The sequence below is a fragment of the Platalea leucorodia genome (assembly GCF_965183815.1).
Source record: "Platalea leucorodia genome assembly, chromosome: 12".
In the NCBI taxonomy this organism is placed as follows: domain Eukaryota; kingdom Metazoa; phylum Chordata; class Aves; order Pelecaniformes; family Threskiornithidae; genus Platalea; species Platalea leucorodia.
This window is the reverse complement of record NC_138834.1, coordinates 12,705,367-12,725,432: the sequence shown is the minus strand read 5'-3', so window position 1 is coordinate 12,725,432 and position 20,066 is coordinate 12,705,367. Positions and strand designations below refer to the sequence as shown.

Here is a 20,066-nt window from a genome sequence, read left to right as displayed (position 1 = left end):
CCCTGCCCTTCCCTCCAAGGTGGCCCCAGGGACTGGAAAGCCCCTCTCCACATGCCTCTAAGGCCTGCAGAGCTGCAATCCTTGCTTTCCACCTCAGCTGCCGCTTAGAAGGAGTTGGGAGCTTTCTCCCCACCAGCCTTCAAACCCAGGAGTCCATTACTCTCCTCCCTTCCCATGGGTGTTAACAGCCTCTTTGGGATAAAGACCAGTTCTGATGCACGACCCCACGTCCTGATCGTGTGCCCGGACCCAGGGACAACTCCGGTGTAATCTGAAACTCCCATGTTTTCCCAAATTACATTGTTTCTCTAATGCTGTCACCACATTTTCCTTTTAGAGATAAAATCCGAGAAAGAACATATGCCAGCAGCAGCAGAGATGTTCTCTCACTGAGTCTCGCCCTGTGTAGCAGACGTCGTGTCCTTTCTAGACCTCAAAACACTCAAGTCACAAGTGTTTAACTGCAGCCATGGCAACAGGGGATCCAGTTGTGCTCCAAGTACCGTCTCAGGATGTGAAGCAAAGAAACAAGCCCCCGGTGAAGGGCATGGCAACTCGAGTGAAGGCAACGATTGCATTAGATACCATGAAGATGTTAGATCCATGTCGGTTAAAACCTGATAGCATTGAGACGGAAAGAATCATAACTGTCTTGGATGAGACGATTGCCAAGCTAGAGCTGAGCAGTTTGATCCCATGTATTATCGACTCTCTGGACAGGTTTGCTGATATGCTGGGACCTGAGATCACAAACAGCCTGCTTGAGCACCAGAAGCTTTCAAATGAAATGGAGCACCTGCTTGCCAGCTCTGAAGAAGGGGACACCATGAGAGCTGAGGAACAACGCGGCTGCCTCTGCTTGCTAGAGCAACGTCTGAAATGTTCTGTTAGAAATGTCCTGCGACTCTTGCTGGCCAACCCTTTGCTTTGCCAGGCTTTGAACTACAAAGCCTGCGTGAGAGAGTCACCAGCTGAAGTGTTTATCAAAGCCTTTGAGGAGTTCAGGAATTTCATGCTTGAGAGACTCCTGACTAGTCCCGTGGAAGAGGAAGAAAAGATTCGGTTCATGGAAGACATCTCCCTCCAGATTAAGAAAAACACTGAAGCAATCACAGCTTTACAGGCAGAACTGGCAGCAGCAATCCGGACTCGAGAGGAGGAGGTATGATACTGTGGAAATATGTTTTCCAACAAAGTGTTACTGAAGCAAAACTTTGGTAAGCTAAAAAACGATCCCTTTCTTGCAGTTCCTGAAGAGGAAGTTCCAGAAATGATTTCTAAACCAAATCCTAAATTTAAAGACATTATTTTCATTGTAAAATATAATGACAAATGCTTATTGCATGCTTGATTTTTTTTTTAAACTTGAATTTGGCATGTTTTGGACCTGTTCTCACTGGCCAACTTGAATGACACAAGCCACTGAGTTTAAAAAGGAGCTGCAGGACAGACACAAATTGCTGCAGCAGTGTTTTGGCAGGGCTACAATGTCAGCTGCCAGCGTGAGGCCTCGTTCACTGCTGATGAAATGATGAAAAGTCATTCCAGGCAGAGATTGCTCTGATTAAAATCCATTTTTAATATCTGCTCTGCCTTCACTCTTGCTTAAAACCAACATTTCTGTGACTTCCAACTCTGTAATACTACCTGCCTTAGAGCATTTCTGATTAATATGTGATTATACAAATTCTTCATTTTTTCAGTGAAGGCAACTGAGGTACAGATAAACGAATGGGCATTTCCCAGGCTCTTTCTGTGAGTCCGTGGGCTGTGCCAGCATCCAAGCCCCTGAACTGACAAGCAATCCTTTGTTTTATGTGTATGCTTTTCTTTCTCCTTCCTGCAAGAGGGGTCGGAGGGGAAGGTTTTGTCACGTGCTCGCTGCACTGAATGGTGCTAACGGAGACAGGGGCCTGCTTTCCCCATTCCCTCCGCTCCTTGGAGATCTGTGAATCGAGACACTTGAGATTTTTATGTGCAATTTGGCAGCTTGTCCAGGGCATCATGAATAAATCTGTTTCACTGGTCCCAGCCGAGGATTTCTCTTGCAGGCAGCACACTGAGCTGCGTCCCCCAACAGTCACTCTGAGCCTAATCCAAAGCTCCAGGGAGCCACGGGGCTTGCTCCAGTGGCTCTGATTTTGGCTCTCCCTCAGATGGCAGTGCCAGTGGGTCTCGGTGTGGTTTGTTCATTCTCTGCTCTTATTAACGGGTTCCCAGAGGAGCAGTGGGGGAAGGTTTCCAAAGCACCCCGTATAAATCTAACTCTGTTCCCTCAGCCAGCAGCGGCAGGTCCCTGTTGCTACCAGGTCAGCAGGGTGTCTTCTTAGATCTCCTCCACCTTTGTAAGGGTGCCTTACTTCTCCTGCCCACCTTCTGCCTCACCTGTATTTGTCGATGGTATTTCTTCCTCTTGTTTTCTGGGTCTAGATTCACAAGAAGGACAATGTGATCAAAGACCTCAAAAACAGCATGCAAGATCTGACCAAGAACTGCGAGGCTGGCATCCAGCAGATCAAGCAGGAAGGAGAAAAACAGCAAAAAGAGGAGCTGCAAGCTTCCCAGGCCAGGTGTGCCAGGCTACAGCAGGACATCCAGCAGCTAGGAGCACAACTCAATGCACTTGTACTGGAGCACCGAGCATCAGAGCTGGCTCTCAGAAAGGTAAACAGAAGGAGAGCTCTAGAACAGGAGATTTGAAACCTTTTGTAGTGCTGTCAGGTCTGGCTGCTGGCTGCTGCAAGTAATTACTTGGTGCCTGCTAGCTCCTGGCAGGATGCACATGCTGTTTGTCAGAGTATACCTGCTCTGTCCTCACGGTCTGCTGATTCCAGTGGAAAGCAACCCTGCGGCGACAGCAGGGAAGTAGCCTGCTCCCAGGTCCTCCTCCTGCCCGCTGACTTAGCTCTGAAAACACCTTTATACAGTGCTGTGACACTAGAGGTTAGATGCTAGAGAGGTTGTGGGCTAGTCAGAGTGCAGAGCAGCAAGGCTCCAGCAAAACAGGCAAGGAATATGTTAAGAAACAAGGGATTTTGTGTAGGGTAAGCAGAGCAAACACAATATTGGCTTTATATAAAGCCATCTTTTAGAGTTGTAGTATTCAAGGTTGAGCACAGCTGATCTTGGGAGCTAAGCAATTCCTACCCTGACACTTTGCTGAAGACACAAGCCAAGGAGTTGGGTGGAGTTGAATGAGGGGGAAATGTGATTTATCACAGTGCTGAGCAGATACAGAAGAAGGAAACAGGAGCAGCAGGCAGGCTCAGGCCTCTGCATCACAGCTCTGCCCTGAGCAGAGCATGCTGGTGACACAGGGCACAGAGAATCTAGAACTGGAAAAAGAGCATTTCCCCCCTCATTTTGCTCCTACGTGGTATTTGCTCCAAACAAGCACACTCGGGTAATGGGGCATCTTTCACTCTTGTATTGGACGACGTTGAGCAAAGTGGGGCTGGACACTGACAAAGCATCAAACGCAAGTTAGAGTCACAGTACAAAATCCAAAATCCACCCATTTACACCTCCTTTAACGGAGTGGCTTTATCAGGCAGTTTCTTCTGAGGCTGCAGGCCACTGCAGTGTTTGTTGAGTTGCTCAGCTCATTCTAATTCAGGCAGCCAGATTTACTGGCCACAGAGGTCGCCTTTCCCCCTCCTCAGTGCATGCCCTAGCCCTGGGTGGCCCAAGATTGTCCTCGTGGTCTAAATAGCTGAGGGTTGACCTCATGATGGCCTGGGAGCCCATGGGACATCCTGGGTCAGTGTCACACAGGAAATCGTGTGGCACTTGTGATGGGCTCTAGCTGATCTTTCTCTTGATGATTCCACAGAGCAGAGATACAGCAGCTTGGGGTAAACTGCCCGTACCTGGTTATACCGCAGTATAGCCACTGTTAAACTGTTGTACAGCTAGAAATATCTCTTCATTTTAAAAAGCTCCATCTTTTGAGTTCTTTGTGTCCCGCTTGCATGTTTAGCAGTTCTCTATTGCTTCAATTTTTGGGTGGTCGCCCCAGTTTGTTGATGACTTGCCACATTCCATCAGACATGTTCATTTCCTACTGCAGAACGCACCTTTCAGATGCATTTCAATCCTCAGCCCTCACCCAGCTCCATGCTGCAAACCAAATAAGGCCCTTTTGGCCTCAGGGAATGTCCCATGGGAATCACCAAACCAGGGCAAACAAAATATGTGTCAGCTGAAGGAAGCTTGCCACAAGGAGGAGGTGTTATACTCAAATATAATGATGCTGGGGCTCAAAGCCTCACTGTTTTCTAACTCAGGCTACTTTTTACCAGGCTTCAGGTGCCTGCAAGGAACCTATCTTGTTTTGTGTTTCAGAGGAAGTGCAGACTGGAGATGGAAATTGTGAACTGGATCCAGAAATATGACACGGACATGGGAGAAAAACAGGTATCCTCTTCAAAGGGCTTTGCTCTCCCATGAGGTGATATGGTCAGGTAGATTCCTGTCCAAATGGACACGTGGCTCTCACACAGGAGGCCGTGGAAGCGAGGGACATTTTTCCATCCAGAAGAAGTACAGGCTTTAGAAGGAAAGGTATCTTTGTCCTGCTGATGTGTTCAGGAGTTCTCTGCTGCTTCGACTTTAGAAAAGGTTAGATCCACTGCTAAATCCCACAGTATTTGAGGGCAAATGGGTTGCCACGTTTTGTCAGACACGGCCACCTGATGCTAGGGAATAGGATTTTCACTTTTGCTTCAATCCCCAGTCCTGTTGGCCCTATCTGGTGTCCAAATCATGCTCCTGTTTCTGTTGGGCCCCTTGACAGATGTCTCTCAAGTGCTAAGAAACCGAACAGCCTGCGTACCGCTGCCTTGGCATCCCACTTAACCACAACAGGCTGAGAATCACATCAACACCCCCCAGCCTCACCTCTGAGAAGGTCCTACTTGCTTTCCTGTTCCTGCCCCATTTATGGAGATGGATAAAAGCTGCTGGATTACTAAGGAAGAAAACATGGCGAGGGGCCTAGAAGCTGGCTGCATTGTAAGAAATGATCCCCCCCCGTCAGGTGTTTAATAATGTGAATTTTTTGGTTTCCTGTCTCCTGGGTGGCTGGAGCACCACGTCACGGCAGGTTTGGGGCAGAGCTTGCTAAGGCAGACGCACATCCACACTACTGATTCCCCTAATCTTCCACCTCGGTGTGGCTTCCTCAAAGGCGTTAGGAAAGGCATAAACTGCTGCTGAGCTTGGAAGTGCAGTAACACCATTAAAACTACCTGTCCTTGGCCTTTGCCAGGCTGACATGGTCTGGCTCTTCTGCTCTCAGCAGTGTACAGCGTATGAGCTGGGCTTCAGTGCCACTCATCTAAAAGGGCTTCTTAGCAAAGCTGTGAGCTCGGGCTCAGCCTTACCCAAACTGCAGCGATCCGTCCTTTCGCTCGGAGCATACGCAGGAGGGGCTCTGACCTGCGGGTGTGTTACCCGGTCAGAGTTCCCAGCTGAGGGTGGATGCTGTTTGCAATACAGGGAGAATTATGAGAGCATTTTTCAGAGGAGCATGAAGATACTAGGACCTGGCATCTGGTGGAATTCCCTGGGTACTGGGCACATGCCTCCTTTTGAGTCCGTTTGGAAAGACGCAGTTCCCAGTCGTGGTTCTGCCTGGATTCGGGATGGGTTTAAGAACCCTTACCTAGGGATGTGCAGGGAGGAGCTGCTGAATGCCCTCAAAATTGCTGTACCTGGTATCTGCTGTCTTGCTAGGCTGAGTATGAGGAGGTTCACGCTGCCTACATCGAGGAGAAGGCCCAGCTGTCCCTGCTGAAGGAGAAACATGCTGTCCTTCTCCAGGAGTATTCCCAGATTGAGGAGGAGCGCAGGATATGTCAGAATAAGAAGGAGCAGGCTTTGAAGGAATTGACCACCATGAACCATGCTGCCACCCGCATCCAGGCCTTCTGGAGAGGCTACTTGGTCCGGTCCCTCTTCAAGTCAAAAAGGAAGAAGAAGAAGAAGGGCAAGGGCAAGAGCAAGAAAACCAAGAAATAAAGCACAAAATCTATTCTCTCTCCTCCTGGCGAAGCTGCTGACTCTGCTGGGACTGAGCTCTTCCAGATAAAGGCATTAGATTTGAGGGAGCGTTTGCATTAAGGCCCAAGCTCTCCAGGGCTGGGGCTGCCTCTCATAGTTGGAGTATATCAAAGCAGTGGCATGAAGACATGTCTCACCATTTTAGGTTTGGCTTTGCTACCTCTGCAAGGAGGAGGATGTCTCCTGATGAAGGGACTGGGCCAGGAGTGCAGGTTCCTGCCTTGTCTCCCTGGCTTGAGTCTCCTTGCCCATACCTTGCTTGTGTGTCAGGGCCTCGTTCTGTTCTTACCGAAGGTGGCAATAAAGTCATTCATAGAATCAAAGAATCATAGAATGCTTTGGGATGGAAGGGACCTTTCAAGGCCATCCAGTCCATCCCCCTGCCATGGGCAGGGACAGCTTCAACCAGATCAGGTTGCTCAGAGCCCCGTCCAGCCTGGCCTTGAATGTTTCCAAGGATGGGGCATCTCCCACCTCTCTGGGCAACCCCTGCCAGTGTTTCACCACCCTCATCGTAAAAAATTTCTTCCTTATGTTTAGTCTGAATCTACCCTCTTTTAGTTTAAAACCATTATGCCTTGTCCTATTGCTATTGGCCCTGCTAAAAAGTCTGTCCCCATCTTTCTTATAAACTCCCTTTAAGGATTGAATGGCCACAATGAGGTCTCCCTGCGGCCTTCTCTTCTCCAGGCTGAACAACCCCAGCTTTCAGCCTTTCCTTATAGCAGAGCTGTTCTGGCCCTCTGATCATTTTGGTGGCCTCCTCTGGCCCTGCTCCAACAGGTCCACGTCCTTCCCGTGCTGAGGACCCCAGAGCTGGACGCAGGGCTCCAGGGGGTCTCCCCAGAGTGGAGCAGAGGGGCAGAATCCCCTCCGTCGCCCTGCTGGCCACACTGCTTTTGATGCAGCCCAGGATGCAGTTGGCTTTCTGGGCTGGGAGAGCCCATTGTCGGCTCATGTCCAGCTTTTCATCTATCTGTACCCCCAAGTCCTTCTCCTCAGGGCTGCTCTCAATAATTCCTGGGGGCAGGGTGAGGCCCTTCATCTGAGAGGGTTCCTCCTCATGTGGATCTGAGAGACCATGTCCCTTTCTACAGGAGGAAGCTGCAGCACCATTGCTTATCAGTGACAGAAGGGACACAAATCCTGACAGGGAATCACCCCTGGCAGTTTGCATTTTTTGGCAGGGGCCATCTGAAGGGCGGGATGTGGCACAGCCCAGCTCGTGCCCTGCTCCCAGCCCTATAGGTCTCTCCCTAAGCCAAGCAGCAAACTGTGCCCTGTTTGATGTAGATCTCTGTTTTGACAGCATGCTCTCCTCTGGATTCTTTAGTGTCTGAAGTCCCAAGAGCACGCTGCAGCCTTTCCCTTTCATAGGGGCATGAGTCAAGTGTTTTTATTTCCTCCCTTGGCCTCCTATTTTCAGTAGCCATATTGCAACTTCATACCACGAGCTCTCTACTCCTCTGCTTGCTAGGGCTGAAATTGGGCGTGGATACGGTCATACACAGCGCACTATGTCTCGTTTCATTTTCCTGGGAAACAGGCTGGGCTTGCATATTCTTTACATTTAACAAGTCTGGGACCAAACAGCATTTTGGATCCAGACTCCCAGGGACATTTCTTCACTGGCCCTTCCTTGCAGCGTCTCTTCCCAGGAGAGGGCAGTGATGCTGGCTGCAAAGCCCAAATAGCCACCAGGCCCCAGTCCTCACCGGCCCCTCTACCTCTGTTCATAAATGGGTACCTACAGCAAAAAGGATGAGATGCTTTTCACCACTGAATGCAAACTGAGTGGGAGAGGGGGGCATTTTGCTAAGAACAAAGAGCGACTGGAGATGTTCAAGGGCTGAGCTCGCTGTGAGGGGGAGATCCCACAGCAGTGCCCCAAGTACCGAACACGAGGACCTGACAGATTTGTCCTTGACTCTTTACTTGGTTAAAAGTCACATGATCCGTGTGATGCGTCCATAGCACACTCAATATAAATTGCAGGACTTTTGCCATCCTGTGTCCAATGCAGTGCAGGGCCCAATCCCAAGCACATGCTGGAACCACTGAGAGGAATCACAAGGATGTGAGATGCAGGATCAGGTGAGGCCCCTCTCTCCTCCAACATGGCCAGAGGAGATGACTTTCCTTGTTTGCAGCGATAAGAGATGCCAGGATCTGTGGAGACTTCCAGATGTTGGCACCCATGTGGGTAGTCCGGGGTGTATTTACATCAAGAGGGATGTTTCATCTCTAGGGAGGCTTCAGTTCACAAACACCCACAGCCCTCGAGTTCCTGGCAAAAGAAGGTCTGGATGTGCTTTTAGGTTAGAGGATGTCGGAGTGTTGCAGGGACTGTTGGACACTAATTTTGATGCCTCCCTGTCTCAGAGTTTGTCTAACATCTCCATATGTTGCCTCCAGATGTCAAAGCCTATCTGGCGAGGCGTTCAGCTGGGTGACAGACTGAGAACACCTTCTGTCAGGAGCATGCCAGCCTTCGGAGTCCAAAGTACTCTCAGACTGTTTCCAGACATAGGACTTGCCTTTCTGAGCTGCCTCAGTGTCTGCTAGTGCCAGAGGTGCTGGTGCTCATGGCTGAAGGACTCTCAGGGGCTTCTCTTTAGAATGGGAGGAAATGCTCAACTAGCTTCAGGGGGGCAGAAGCTCTGTCCAGAGCAGTGGATGGAGTTTGCCTACATCTTTCTTTCTTTCCAAGCCCAGATCCTCAGGCTTGGCGCCAAGCACGCTCATTGGAGATGTTTCCAAGGCCAGTGTAAAGGGCTGGGGAGCCCCTTTGCCCACACTTAAGCCTGTTGCTGCTCATCGCATGGCCGGCCCCAGCCCCGCATCTCCCTTCTCAGCCTCAAACTGGCCACTCCGTGCTGATGGCACTTGTTCATGAGACCTTTATTTGCTGTTTGCCGTCAGCCTGCTGGAAGTGCTGTTCCCCATGGGCCTTGTCCCGCTCCGCCTGCTCCCCCTTCCAGCGCAGCAGCACAGCCGCCCTGCCCTGCAGTGGGTCTGTGGCCCGGCCGTCACACAAGACAGAGGTGGCCAGTCCCAGGGCCATGTTCCCAGTCCGTGAGGCCCCTGTCAGACCCCGGCAAGGCTGGCAGGAGCTCCCGGTTCAGGCTGCCGGCACTGGCAGGGCTGCCATGAGAGAGCAGGCAGAGGAGCACGTGGAGGTGATGGGCGAGCAGTAATGCGATCAGGGGGGATCAGAGCAGATTAGAGAGATCAGAGATAGGCGATCCCCTGGGGCTGGGAGGGCGAGGGCGCGAAGGGAAGGGGCCTCGGTGGCCGCGGGGACGCCAGGCAGGCCAGCATCTGCCACGGGTCCCCGCAGCGCTTTGCCGGGCTCGCGGTGGAGAGGGATCGCCCTCAGACATGACCCAGCTCATAAAACCCAGGACCGTGGGCTGGCGGCGGGGAGCAGGTGAGGGGGACGGGGCTTTTCCTCCCGGCTGGGCAAGAGGCACCGAGAAGGGTTTTTGTGTGAGCCGTGACAGCGCCTTCCCCGGCCCGGCCCGACCCGGCCACCCCTCCTGCTGGCCCCTCTGCCCCACACACGCTCACGTAGCGATCTCATAGCCTTCCCACGCTCGCTTGCTGGTTTGTATTCTTCCCCGGGCCCTCCTCTTCCTAAAACAGCATTCAGAGTGGGGTTTTTCAGTGTTTTTAGAGAGGGGTGTTGGAGCAACGGCACAACCGTGGCAGGCTGCGGGGCTCCTCAGGCCTGTGGCTGGGCCACATAAAACCCCCTCGCTCTCCAGAGCCTCCTTCGACGCTCCGCCGAGGCCCCGACCGCTTGGTCGCCCTCGCAGCCCGGCTGTAGAGGAGGGGTCGGGCAGCGAAGCCACGATACCCCCCGGTCTCGGCGGGGCCGCGAAATGGCGGCGGGGGCCAAAATGGCGGGGGGAGGGGGACACGGGTTCTTCCCGCCCCGCCGCTAGGGGGCGCCCGCGCCGCGCCACCGCCTCACGTGCCCCCTCCGCCTCCCCCCCCCCCCGCCGCGCGTCACGTGGTCGCGGCGCCGCCCCCCCCCGCCGGTGCCCGGGAGCGGAGCGGGCGGCGGGAGCGGAGCCGTCGGGGTCTATGGGGAAGGCGGCCGCGCTCTGCGGCGTCGGCGTCAACGGCAGCAGCAGCAGCACCCGCGGGCTGGTCTCCCTCCTCAGCGCCGTCCCCTGCTTGGCCTGCCAGGAGCTGCCGGCCATGAGCGCGGAGCCGGGGGGCCGGGGCGGCGGGGGACCGGCGGGGGGCCCGCCCGCCGCCCCGGGCTCCGACACCTACAAGGGCTGGCTCTTCAAGTGGACCAACTACCTGAAGGGCTACCAGCGCCGCTGGTTCGTGCTCAGCAACGGGCTCCTCAGCTACTACAGGTACCGGAGACGGGCGGGGGGAACGGGCCGGTACCGGTGGCCGCTCGGCCCGGGCCTGCCGCGGCGGGGCGCGGTGTCCTCCGGCTGCCCGGTACCGGGGTCGCCCGGCCCCGCCAGGCCCGGGCAGGTGCCTCGGTGGCGGGGGACGAGCCGCGGGGTCTGCGCTTCTGCAGAGCGAAAACCTCTTCGGTTTGCTCCGTTTGGTTTCTTTTTATTCTCTTTTGAAGCAAAACTCGGGTTTGGAGCTTTCAGCGCTGTGGCGAGGAGGCGGCGGGGTCCGGTGCGGGCCCCCCGGGGCCGGGACGCGGGGATCGGCCGCCCCCTTCATCTCCCATCCTCCTCCTCCTCCTGCAGCAGCTACAGCTGCTACAAGTCCTCCTAAAGCCAAAAATTATCATTCTTCTAACAACAAAAAAACCCATTTTCTCGCCTAAAATTGATTTGCTTTTGTAACCTGCTTCTGCTATTTTTTTTTTTTTTTTTTTGTCGCGCAGGAGACCAGAGGCTGAAAATATTTCCGATAGCCGTGCGTGTAAATGCGAGCGCTGCGGCGGCCGTGTCCGAGGGGAAAGGATGGCCTGGGATGTTGTGCTGGCGAGGCAGGCGGCTGTGTTATTGGAGGAAGGAAGGAAGTTATAGCACTTAGCGGTGACTCAAAAGTCTCGCCTTGGTTTTCTTTGCTGTCTGACGTGATGGTTTTTATACAGATGGGCCATAGGTTCAGTGAGGAGGGTATCAAACATGAGGAGTGGAGGCTGTGAGGTTTGATCCAAAGTGATGTCGTCTTAGTAGGTTCTGTTGTGGTTTTTGTATCAATTGAGTAGTAAAAATATAAACATACGGGTGTTGTAGGATTTTGGTGTGTTTATCCTTTAGGAAGGTTCGTGTTTATTCTTGTCACTTGGAAGACAAGTGCTCTGTCGTCTTCAGTATTGTGGAGTTTATGTTGGCTGTATTTCAGAATGTGGAAACGATCCCAGATATTAAAGGTGGTTAGAGCTTTATAAAATAATACATCTTTAATGTACCAAACCCCGTGAGCGAGGAGTTCTCCGTAAAGGCTACGCAAAAACTGGTTTTCCTCCTGACACGAAGTTCATCTTCTGGTTTCCTCTCTGCTACAGCTGATGACATGTAGCCTGGGGCAGATCCCCGAGCCTCAGCTCGCTGCCAGTGTGAATATAAACTCTTCCAGCCCTAAAGAGAGATCTGGGTCCTGGGGTCGGACCACGGCAGGTAACAGGTCAGAAATTCAATGGTGTGTTTGCCTACTTGGAGTTGTTTCAAAACCCCTAAAATCCCAAAACTCAACCCAAACAAAAATGTTCCCTAACAAACACCCCCATGAGAATGTAGTTCCCTTTCAGTAATTCAGCTAATTTACTTGTAATCCTTTCTAGTATGCTTATGCTCTTTAACTCTAGTCCAGATCTGGACCAGCAGAGCTACGCAGCTTGAAAAGGTTGTTGAAGTTCCACTTGTAACCATGCTCCACTTGTAACCAAGCTCCACTTGTAACCATGTCAGAATATTTTTTTTTTTTTTTCTGTATTGGTGCCAAGTCTGTCATGAGCAAACAAGTGGTTTTCTTCAACAATTATTTTAGGTCGGAACAACTGGGTTTATTTTAAGACAATTTGATCTGTTTTAGGCTGAGACAACAAACAGAAACACCCAAGAAAATTATTCTGAGCAGCATGTGAAGGAGTTGAAACTGCATTACTTTGTGGAGCTTTCAGCCAGTGCAGACCTGCAGCAGCTGCTTGGGAAAAAGCGATGCTGAAGGTTTTTGTGCCTTCTTTTTATCACTGGGCTTGATGAGAACTGAGCTAATTTGGTTGTGAGTCAGGAGTACAAAAATATAGTACAGAACACGTGGTAAAATTCTACTTAAATGGAAAAAAGCCTCCATCATACTCTTCAAAACCAACTCTCTTAAGTAGTGGCCATGCCAACCCGTCGAGTGTCAGCTCAAATTGCTCATGGCAGAGCTCTGCTGTGAGGCAGTCTGGGGTAAACTGGCATTTTTATTTTAATATGTCTTCTAGCTAACTGACAGGAGCAAGGAAGCTCCAGGTATCAGGCTGTGCATTTTCACTGACCTCTTCTGTGTGAGCAGACTGCTGGTCAACATGTGGGCTGCTGCTTGTTTGACTTTTATGCAGAGAATTTAAGAAATAACTTCTATAAAGGTCTCTGGCTACTCTGTGAGCCACGTGTCTCACTTTCTGCTGGGTCTTTGTGCTCATCCCAGCTCTGAAGGTGCATGCCAGAATTTTCTTTTTCTGCCCTTGCTGCTAAAGGCTTTGCAGGTTAAATCATACCCTTGCAGGTGAATTGCTGTGCTCTCCTTGTCTCCGTGGCTTTTAATGCCTTTGTAGCTTGAGTTTGGAAGGTGGTTGCCCTGATAAACAACGTAGATGATTTAGCTGTTGACTATTCAGGACTAGCTTGATAGAAACTTCATTTTGCTTGTGTGCTAAAAGTCATCTTAATTGGAAAAACTGCACCGTGATGCCTAAGTGGCCTCCTTATGTGTATTGATTTCATTCCAGACTGAAGCTTTTAATTTCATTTGAATTTCCTGCTGCTTGCTGTTTAGCTTACTTTAAAAAAAAAAAAAAAAAAGCTTGTCACGTTGCTGGGTGGTGATTCCTGGTAGGTTTTTTTGTTTGTAGAGTTGAGCTTGTAAAATCTTGTGTGGCCTCTTGGGAGCTCTTGTTGTAATGGCGCGTGGGTGGGCTCAGTGCCATCCGGCAGGAGCTGCTCGGTGGGGTTTTCTCGGCCAGCCAGGTGCAACGCCTGTTTTCTACCCGGTTGGTTTCACAGGGACAGTTTCCTGAATTAAAGCTTCTAATTAGAGTATTCTTTCCAAATGGCATCTTGAAAGCCTCCTGTATCATTGTGAGATCTATGAAGACATCAAATCTTACTGCCAGCGAAGCTCCCCTGCAGGACGTGTGCTTTTGCTTCATATTCCGTACTCTGAACCTGTGGAAAATGATAGCAGCTGAGTAATTCTTGAAGATTTCCTCTGCAGTACTCTCCTCTGGAGTGAGGCCCGTGGATTTAGGAACTTCCAGGAGTCACACAGCAAGAGAGTTGGACCATTTTAATTACCCTTGATTCTCCCTCTTAGGTGATTTTTTTTTTTTTGACTAAGTTTTCTGGCTGACTTGGAAATCTACAGTGCAAAGGTGATGCCTGTGTTAGAAAGCAGTTTAAGCATGGCAAAACTAGTCTACTTGGCTCGCTAATGATCAAAACTCTCTTTTTAAACTGCCATGGCAGGCTGCCACTTATAGATTTATCATTATCTATAATTAGCATGTCTGTACAGGAGAATCTGATCACCTTGAAGAGATAAGTGTTTTCAAGGAGATTAGAGAGGATCTTTAGGTAAGTATTAATTCATCAAAGATTGGCATTGGATCTTGTGATCAATGCTCCAGATGAGGGTTCTCTTCTCCAAGCAGCTTTCTCGTATTTTGAAGAGCTCGAGTTTCACGTTGTCTCCTCTGTGGGTTTGGTCCATAGCCTGTGACTTGTGCGTTAGGTGTCCAAAGAGCCTTCAGCAGTACTTTCTGTGGTCACAGAACGTAATAGCTAAAGCAGTGCCAAATGGAGAAGGAGAAAACATTTCATGCTGTCTGTGATTTGGTCATTGTTGTGATGTGAAAGGCTTCTCACCAGAAAGCAGCCTTAGCTCCCCTTGCCAGGTCTGCTCTTAAAGGATTGATGGGTGCCTGTGGCAGTTCAGCTGCCTTGTCTTTGTTAGCCTGCGAAGGTGGAGGGGATGGGCAGCCCATTTCCCTGGAAAAGCTCTGTTTCCCAGAGCAGGATTCTTCGCTAGCTTTGTTTATCCAGCAGTTAACTCTTGGTTATCATTGTAAGGTCTTGCGTACAACTCGGAGGTTTTTTTTTTTTAATCCTGCTTCTTGTACTGAGACTCCAGCTGAAAGCTGAGGTGGTGAGCGCAGGTGGGAGCTTCAAAGCCTCTGCTGATACTAGAGTTGTGGAGGAATCGAGGACTTCCAGAAAAGACCTCTGGGAGCCTCTGTCTGACCCCTGCTCAACATGGAGCCACCTGATGAGGTTGCTCAGGGCCTTGAGCTGCTGAGGTTTGAATGTCTCTAAGGTATGAGATTACAGAGCTGCTCCAGCCCCCTCTTCCACTGTTGGACCACCCTTGGGGGGAAAAATGTTTCCTTATATTCAGCTTGTGCATAATAAAATGAGGAGAGAGATATACTCTCCTAGAATGGTTTTTATAACAGCTTGTCCCTCTGCAGACATAGATGTAGCTGAATGTCCCTGACCATTTGTCATCCTTGGGGTGCTGGAGGACATAGGTTTCAAGGACAGCCCTGTAGCTGCATGGTGACTTTGAGCCACTTGTTTTTAAACAGCATTTTAATAATCAGTGTTCCCAGTCATCTTGTTTTCACATGATACTTGCTTTATCCATATGGTGCTTTGCTGTTGATCATTGTTCATCGTTTGCCCATTTTTGAGGAAGCTCCTCTTCTGTGCTCTGTAACTGGGGAGATGGTGCTTGCGTGGCTCCGTTGAGGCACGGCACGTCAGAGCAGCGCTCGAGTGCTGCCGTGGTGCGAGGTGACCGATGCTCTTTGCTGGGCTGCTTGTGGCAGGCTTGGTTGCTCTGCTCCCGGTTTAGTGCTGCGGTGGGAGAGTCGGGCTCACTTGACTCCAAACAGCAACTGCTGCTGACGCTGCAGGACGGCATGGGATGGAGATCTTAGTCCTTGTGGGTGTTTTCATCACAGCCTGATTATTAACACCATATCAGAATTTTTATATCTGTTCCTTCGGTTGTAGTATTCTTTCCAGTTCTGCTTGCTGGTTGCAAACTGCCAACAAGAGCTATGAACTATCTTGATACTTTCATTTCTACTCATATAATCTTAAATTGAGTATACTGGCCCAAGTGCTTCATTTGATGAAACTGTAGCAGAAGTAACTGGTTTGTCTTGCGCAGAGCTAAATTTTGAGAAGGGCAATGCATTCTGGTTTTGTGCGGTGTGACTGTAGCCTGTATTGCTGTCTCAAGATTGATTGCATGGTGAACTTCCAGGTAGTGTCACTCACACTGCAATTTTAGTTCCTGGAGCTGTTTGCAGGTATGGAACACGTTTATGGGCTCAGCTGCTTGGATACTCATGGGAGAGTAAGACGCCCGTCACCCATTTCTGGTGTCAGTTGTTCCAGCTTTTGTTGCTGGAGAGCACGTAGGTGTTGTTACGCCTTTGCTGTAGCCTTCCTCCGTTGTCCTCTGCAAGAGCAGGGGAAGGTCACTGCTCCAGTCCTGCGTTTCTCCCACGCGTTGCTGGTAGCTGCTGCTCAGCTCTGTCTTTTGCAGCTGAGGGCTTGTGTGGGCTGGCTGCTGCTTCGTGACAGCAGTGGCTTTGCTCACCTCTGAGAAATTGTTGTCAGCCTTCAGGTTGGTCTTCTGTCAGCGCGTGCTGCTGGGCACGCTCGAGGAGCGATACGGCTGTCTCTTCTGGTCCACGCACACAGAGGTGACTGGCATCGCCTGCCTTTTGGCTGTAGCTCCTCTGCCTGTCTTTTTCCAGGGTAATATGTATTCAGTTCTGACTTCTTTTGCTCCAATTACAGGTTTAAATTTATGCTTGCATGGTCTGTCATCTTCTGTACCCACAGTGAGTCAGTGATGAAGGAGCTGATCTTACTTGTCAGAAGTAATGCGAGAAACCTTCCTTGCAGTATCCCTTTTAACCTACCTGTTTTCCTCCCAAGAGGAGTTTTCAAGCAGTGCAGCGTTCAGAGCACTGTAACTCGCTTCTGAATGACTCGGGCTTTCATTATCTGTAGGTTGATTTTTACGTTGCAGCAAGTCAGACTGTTGAGCTTCTTTTCTGTATTGTTTTGTGCTTATGTATAAATTGCATTGTAGCTAGGTAACTTATTTGGATAATTTTTGGTAACTTAAGTACGCGGTAATATCAGAGCCCTTTGCTTCTTGTAGTTCTCTTCAGATCTAGTGCTGATGGCCAGCAACTCAGGTCTTCACCCTGAAATGTGAGCTGTCCCAGCCTGCTATCTGGAGGGCAGGCAGCTCGCGTGGCTGTAACATCCTGGAGATTTGTCCCCTAAACAGGATAGTGCTTCAAAACTCAACCTAGCTGGAGGTGTTAAATTTCCCTTCAGGTCTTCATTATGCCGTTCAATTATTTTAATTGTTCCTATGGCACTTTGGCAGGGATCTTTCTACGTTTTCTATCGGCCTTTGTTTGGTTTCAATCAAAAAGCTTGTTTAATAATTAATGACTTACTATTTCTCTGTCTGACAACTGCAGGCTGGGCAGACGGAGTTAAAGCTGGAGGATAACAAAGCTGGATGTGCTTGTTGCTGTTGGGTCAGCGATTGCTGACTCACACAGGCATGTGTGTGAGGATGCCAGTGCTGAGCCTTCAGGCTATATACGAATCAACTTCAGAATTAAAGATGCAAATTGAAAGCATGGTACTAAGGGCCAGTGGCATGATTCGATTGGCAGTGGCAGCCCGGGGATAAAAGCAGAACAAATCTCCTTGGTCCCGTTCCAGGCACTTGCATGATTCACTTCACCTTTGCAAGCACGGGCTCCTCCGAGTACTGGGTTGAAACGTGGCTTGTTGCTCTCGGTCACCCCGGCCTCCTGCTGTCACCAGGTGATGTTGCTCATAACTGTAGGACATTGCTGAACTGCTGGGTTTGCTGCTGCTTGCAAGTTATGTCATGCAGTTCGCAGTGCTTACATGGGCAGTGATGAAATTTTTGCAGTGTAAGTGGTATTGACTGGCTTGCGTGTGTTAGAAACAAGTTGTTATGTGTGTGTGCCCTGCATCCAGCAGTCCTTCCTTTCACGCTAATTTGAGCCGAACTGTCTTTCTTTCCTGTTTTTTTTTTTTTTTTAATCTTTTATCTTACTCTTCAAGAATATTTTTGCTTTGAAATCATGACCGGATAGATGTATGTCCCTACAGTGACTCAGGGGGAGGTCCTTCATTCCCTAAAAATAGTCTTAATTCTCCAAATCTTTCTAGATGGAAGAACACTGTCTGTGCACACGCAGCAGTTTAAGGCAGCTTCTGCAATGCATGTGAAGATAAATATGGTGCGGTGGGAGTCTGTGCCTTTTTCTTTTCCTTTTTTAACACAAAGCAGTGATTCTTAATCTGTTATTAATAGCTAGAGCAGGTTTCTGTGAAGCACTTTATAAGGAACAGAGCAGGAAAATGTTGTCCTTCACACCTACTGCTTAAATATTACTGCTATATGCATAAGACCTTCTTATGTTAGGCTTGTTGATTGGTACAGATACCTAAACACTGCAGCTGCGTGGCCTTTCAAAGAAGAGCAAACCGCTTCTTTCCATGGCATAGCTGTCGGATGTGGTAACAGGGGCTTGCAGTCGTAACCCTGGCCTGGCAGCAAACCTCCTTTGGGAAGACACTTGACCTCCTCTTGCCAGGGCACGCATTCGGGTTACTTGCTTGCTTCTTCAGGGATGCTCCCTACGGCGTTCGGTGACGATGGGCTGTACGTGCAGCCGCGTTTTCAGAAGTGCAGTGTTGGATGCTTCCCAGCTGACTTGGTGCTTTGTGCCTGTCACTCATCCAAACACAGGATTAGACTATTTGTCAGAGCAGAAAATATCCATGGCAACTAATTCACCGGTTCTGTGGATCTTCACGATTTTTGAAGTTTCTCTTTTTCTGTGAAATGCACAGGGGTGGTTCCACAAACTTTTTTTTTCAGGTCTTCTGCAACTGTCAGGAGTGATGGCTCTTCTTGGAAACGTGTGAAAAATACACCAGTCCCAGTTCAGACGACAGGGTGAGTTTGGGTGCATTTGGCTCCAGAATGGACATGGGTGACTGAGACGTGCTCATGCCAGTAGGACAGAGATGTGCCCCATACATCCAGATGGAGTGTGCATGAGTAGGGATTACATGATTAAATAAGCACCTTTTTGTCTTAAGTATGTGGAGATGATGTGCAGCAGGTGGGGATGTCACCTGTGCCTGCAGCTTGGTAAGAGTTAATGAGGTTAAGTTTCGGCATTTAGCTTGTAGTCCTTTTTGGAGGCATCCAGGTGCGAGTGCTCGGGCGCTGTTGCATGGCTAGCTGTGGGGATGTGTACTTCAGAAGGCCCATCCTTTATTTTTAAAAGACCAAGACCTTCAAGCTTTGCTGTTTCCAAGTGTGTGTGTGTTACTGTGACTGGTGCTGGATGCTGTTTATTTGCTGTTTATTGTTCCCAGGTTACCACTGGGGTGTTCTCCAGCAGAGCTTGTGGAGCAAAAACTACTACAGGTTTATAGTGTGTGGTCAGGTAGAACTAATATGTGGCTTTATTTTATCAAAGCAGTTTTTCCTTTTCTTGTCAGTTGGGTGTCTCCGTGGCCTGTGTTGGTGAGAGATGGCTGCAGGCTCCCCAGCTTTGAATCACTCCTGGGATGCAATTTTTATAAGCAGGAGGGAAGAGAGTACTCAAACCAAAAGTAATTTTGCAATGGTACAAAAGGCGACAGTCGTCTTGATCCCTGTATAATTTGTATTGAGCATGCACGGCATGCTGCTGGCTCACACGGCTGAATTGTATGGTACTTTTGTTGTCTTGTGACAATGTGTAGGACCCCCTTTTGAAGGTGGTGTAGTGCTGATGCTCACAGTAGCCATATCCTGTCAAGGATTGATTAGGAGTACTGTGCAGCTTGATATTTGTTAGTGTGTAGTGTTTGAACGTATAATTTGATTTTTTTTTTAGACAGGATAAGATTACACCGCATTAGTCCCAGTATTTGCTTTATAATGCCTTTATTAACGGGTGAGCGCACTCACAGCCAGTCTGTGGCTTGATACCAAATGGAGCAGGGAGGTTGCTACGCCAGGATGCAGGTCTGGATTTCAGAGGGACCATGGCAGGCTGGAGAAACAGGATGATAGGAACCTCATCAGGTCTGGATTTCAGAGGGACCATGGCAGGCTGGAGAAACAGGATGATGGGAACCTGATGGTGTTCAGCAGAGGCGAATGCAAGCCCTGCCCTGGGGTAGCTGGCTAGAAAGCAGCTTTGCAGAAGAGCCCTGGGGGGTCTGGGTGCACAACAAGGTGACCAGGAGCCATCAGAGGTCAGCTCTCCCTTTGGCTGTGTTGGCAGGAGTGCAGCCAGCACGTTGAGGGAAGGGAGCATCCCCTCTGTTCAGCACTGCGGAGGCCTGTCTGCTCCCGTCTGGGCTCTGGGTCCGGTTTGGGGCTCCCCAGGATGAGGCTGGAGTGGTGAAGGGATGTGGATGTGCTCAGCCTGGAGCGGAGGAGGAGAAGGGGAGACCTGATTGCTGCCCACAGCTATGTGATGGGAGGGTGCAGAGAGGACAGAGCCTGGCTCTCCTCATGAGAGGATGAGGCAATGGGCTGGTACCAGAGCATGGGAGATCCTATGTGGATGCAAGGAAGCATGTTTTAATTGGGAGTGGGGGCTAAATACTGGGATAGGGGTCTGCAGAGGTGGAGAAAACTCTTGACTATATTCAAGCTGTGGCTGGACAAGGTCCTGAGCTACCTGATCTGGTTGCTTCTGCTCAGAGCAGGAGATTGGACCT

The 20,066-nt window shown here is 50.0% G+C and overlaps 2 protein-coding genes across 3 annotated transcripts in view; both read left to right on the top strand.

The window, feature by feature from the left end:
• Positions 1-469: 469 nt before the first annotated feature.
• On the top strand, positions 470-6,021 carry DRC10 (dynein regulatory complex subunit 10; the record flags this gene model as incomplete). The annotated part of the gene is made up of 4 exons (XM_082325137.1): positions 470-1,162; positions 2,431-2,664; positions 4,345-4,416; positions 5,737-6,021. 4 exons carry the CDS (start codon positions 470-472, stop codon positions 6,019-6,021), a joined length of 1,284 nt encoding a protein of 427 aa, XP_082181263.1.
• Positions 6,022-10,116: 4,095 nt separating this feature from the next.
• OSBP2 (oxysterol binding protein 2) overlaps positions 10,117-20,066 on the top strand; it is a 135,350-nt gene continuing 125,400 nt past the window's right edge. The window contains exons 1-2 of one of the 2 annotated variants that reach the window (XM_082324863.1): positions 10,117-10,436; positions 18,220-18,297. In XM_082324863.1, coding sequence (XP_082180989.1) covers positions 10,153-10,436; positions 18,220-18,297 — 362 coding nt within the window. In that variant the 5' untranslated portion in view covers positions 10,117-10,152. The remainder of the gene's footprint in view (positions 10,437-18,219; positions 18,298-20,066) is intronic. The other variant, XM_082324865.1, reaches the window with a different exon arrangement.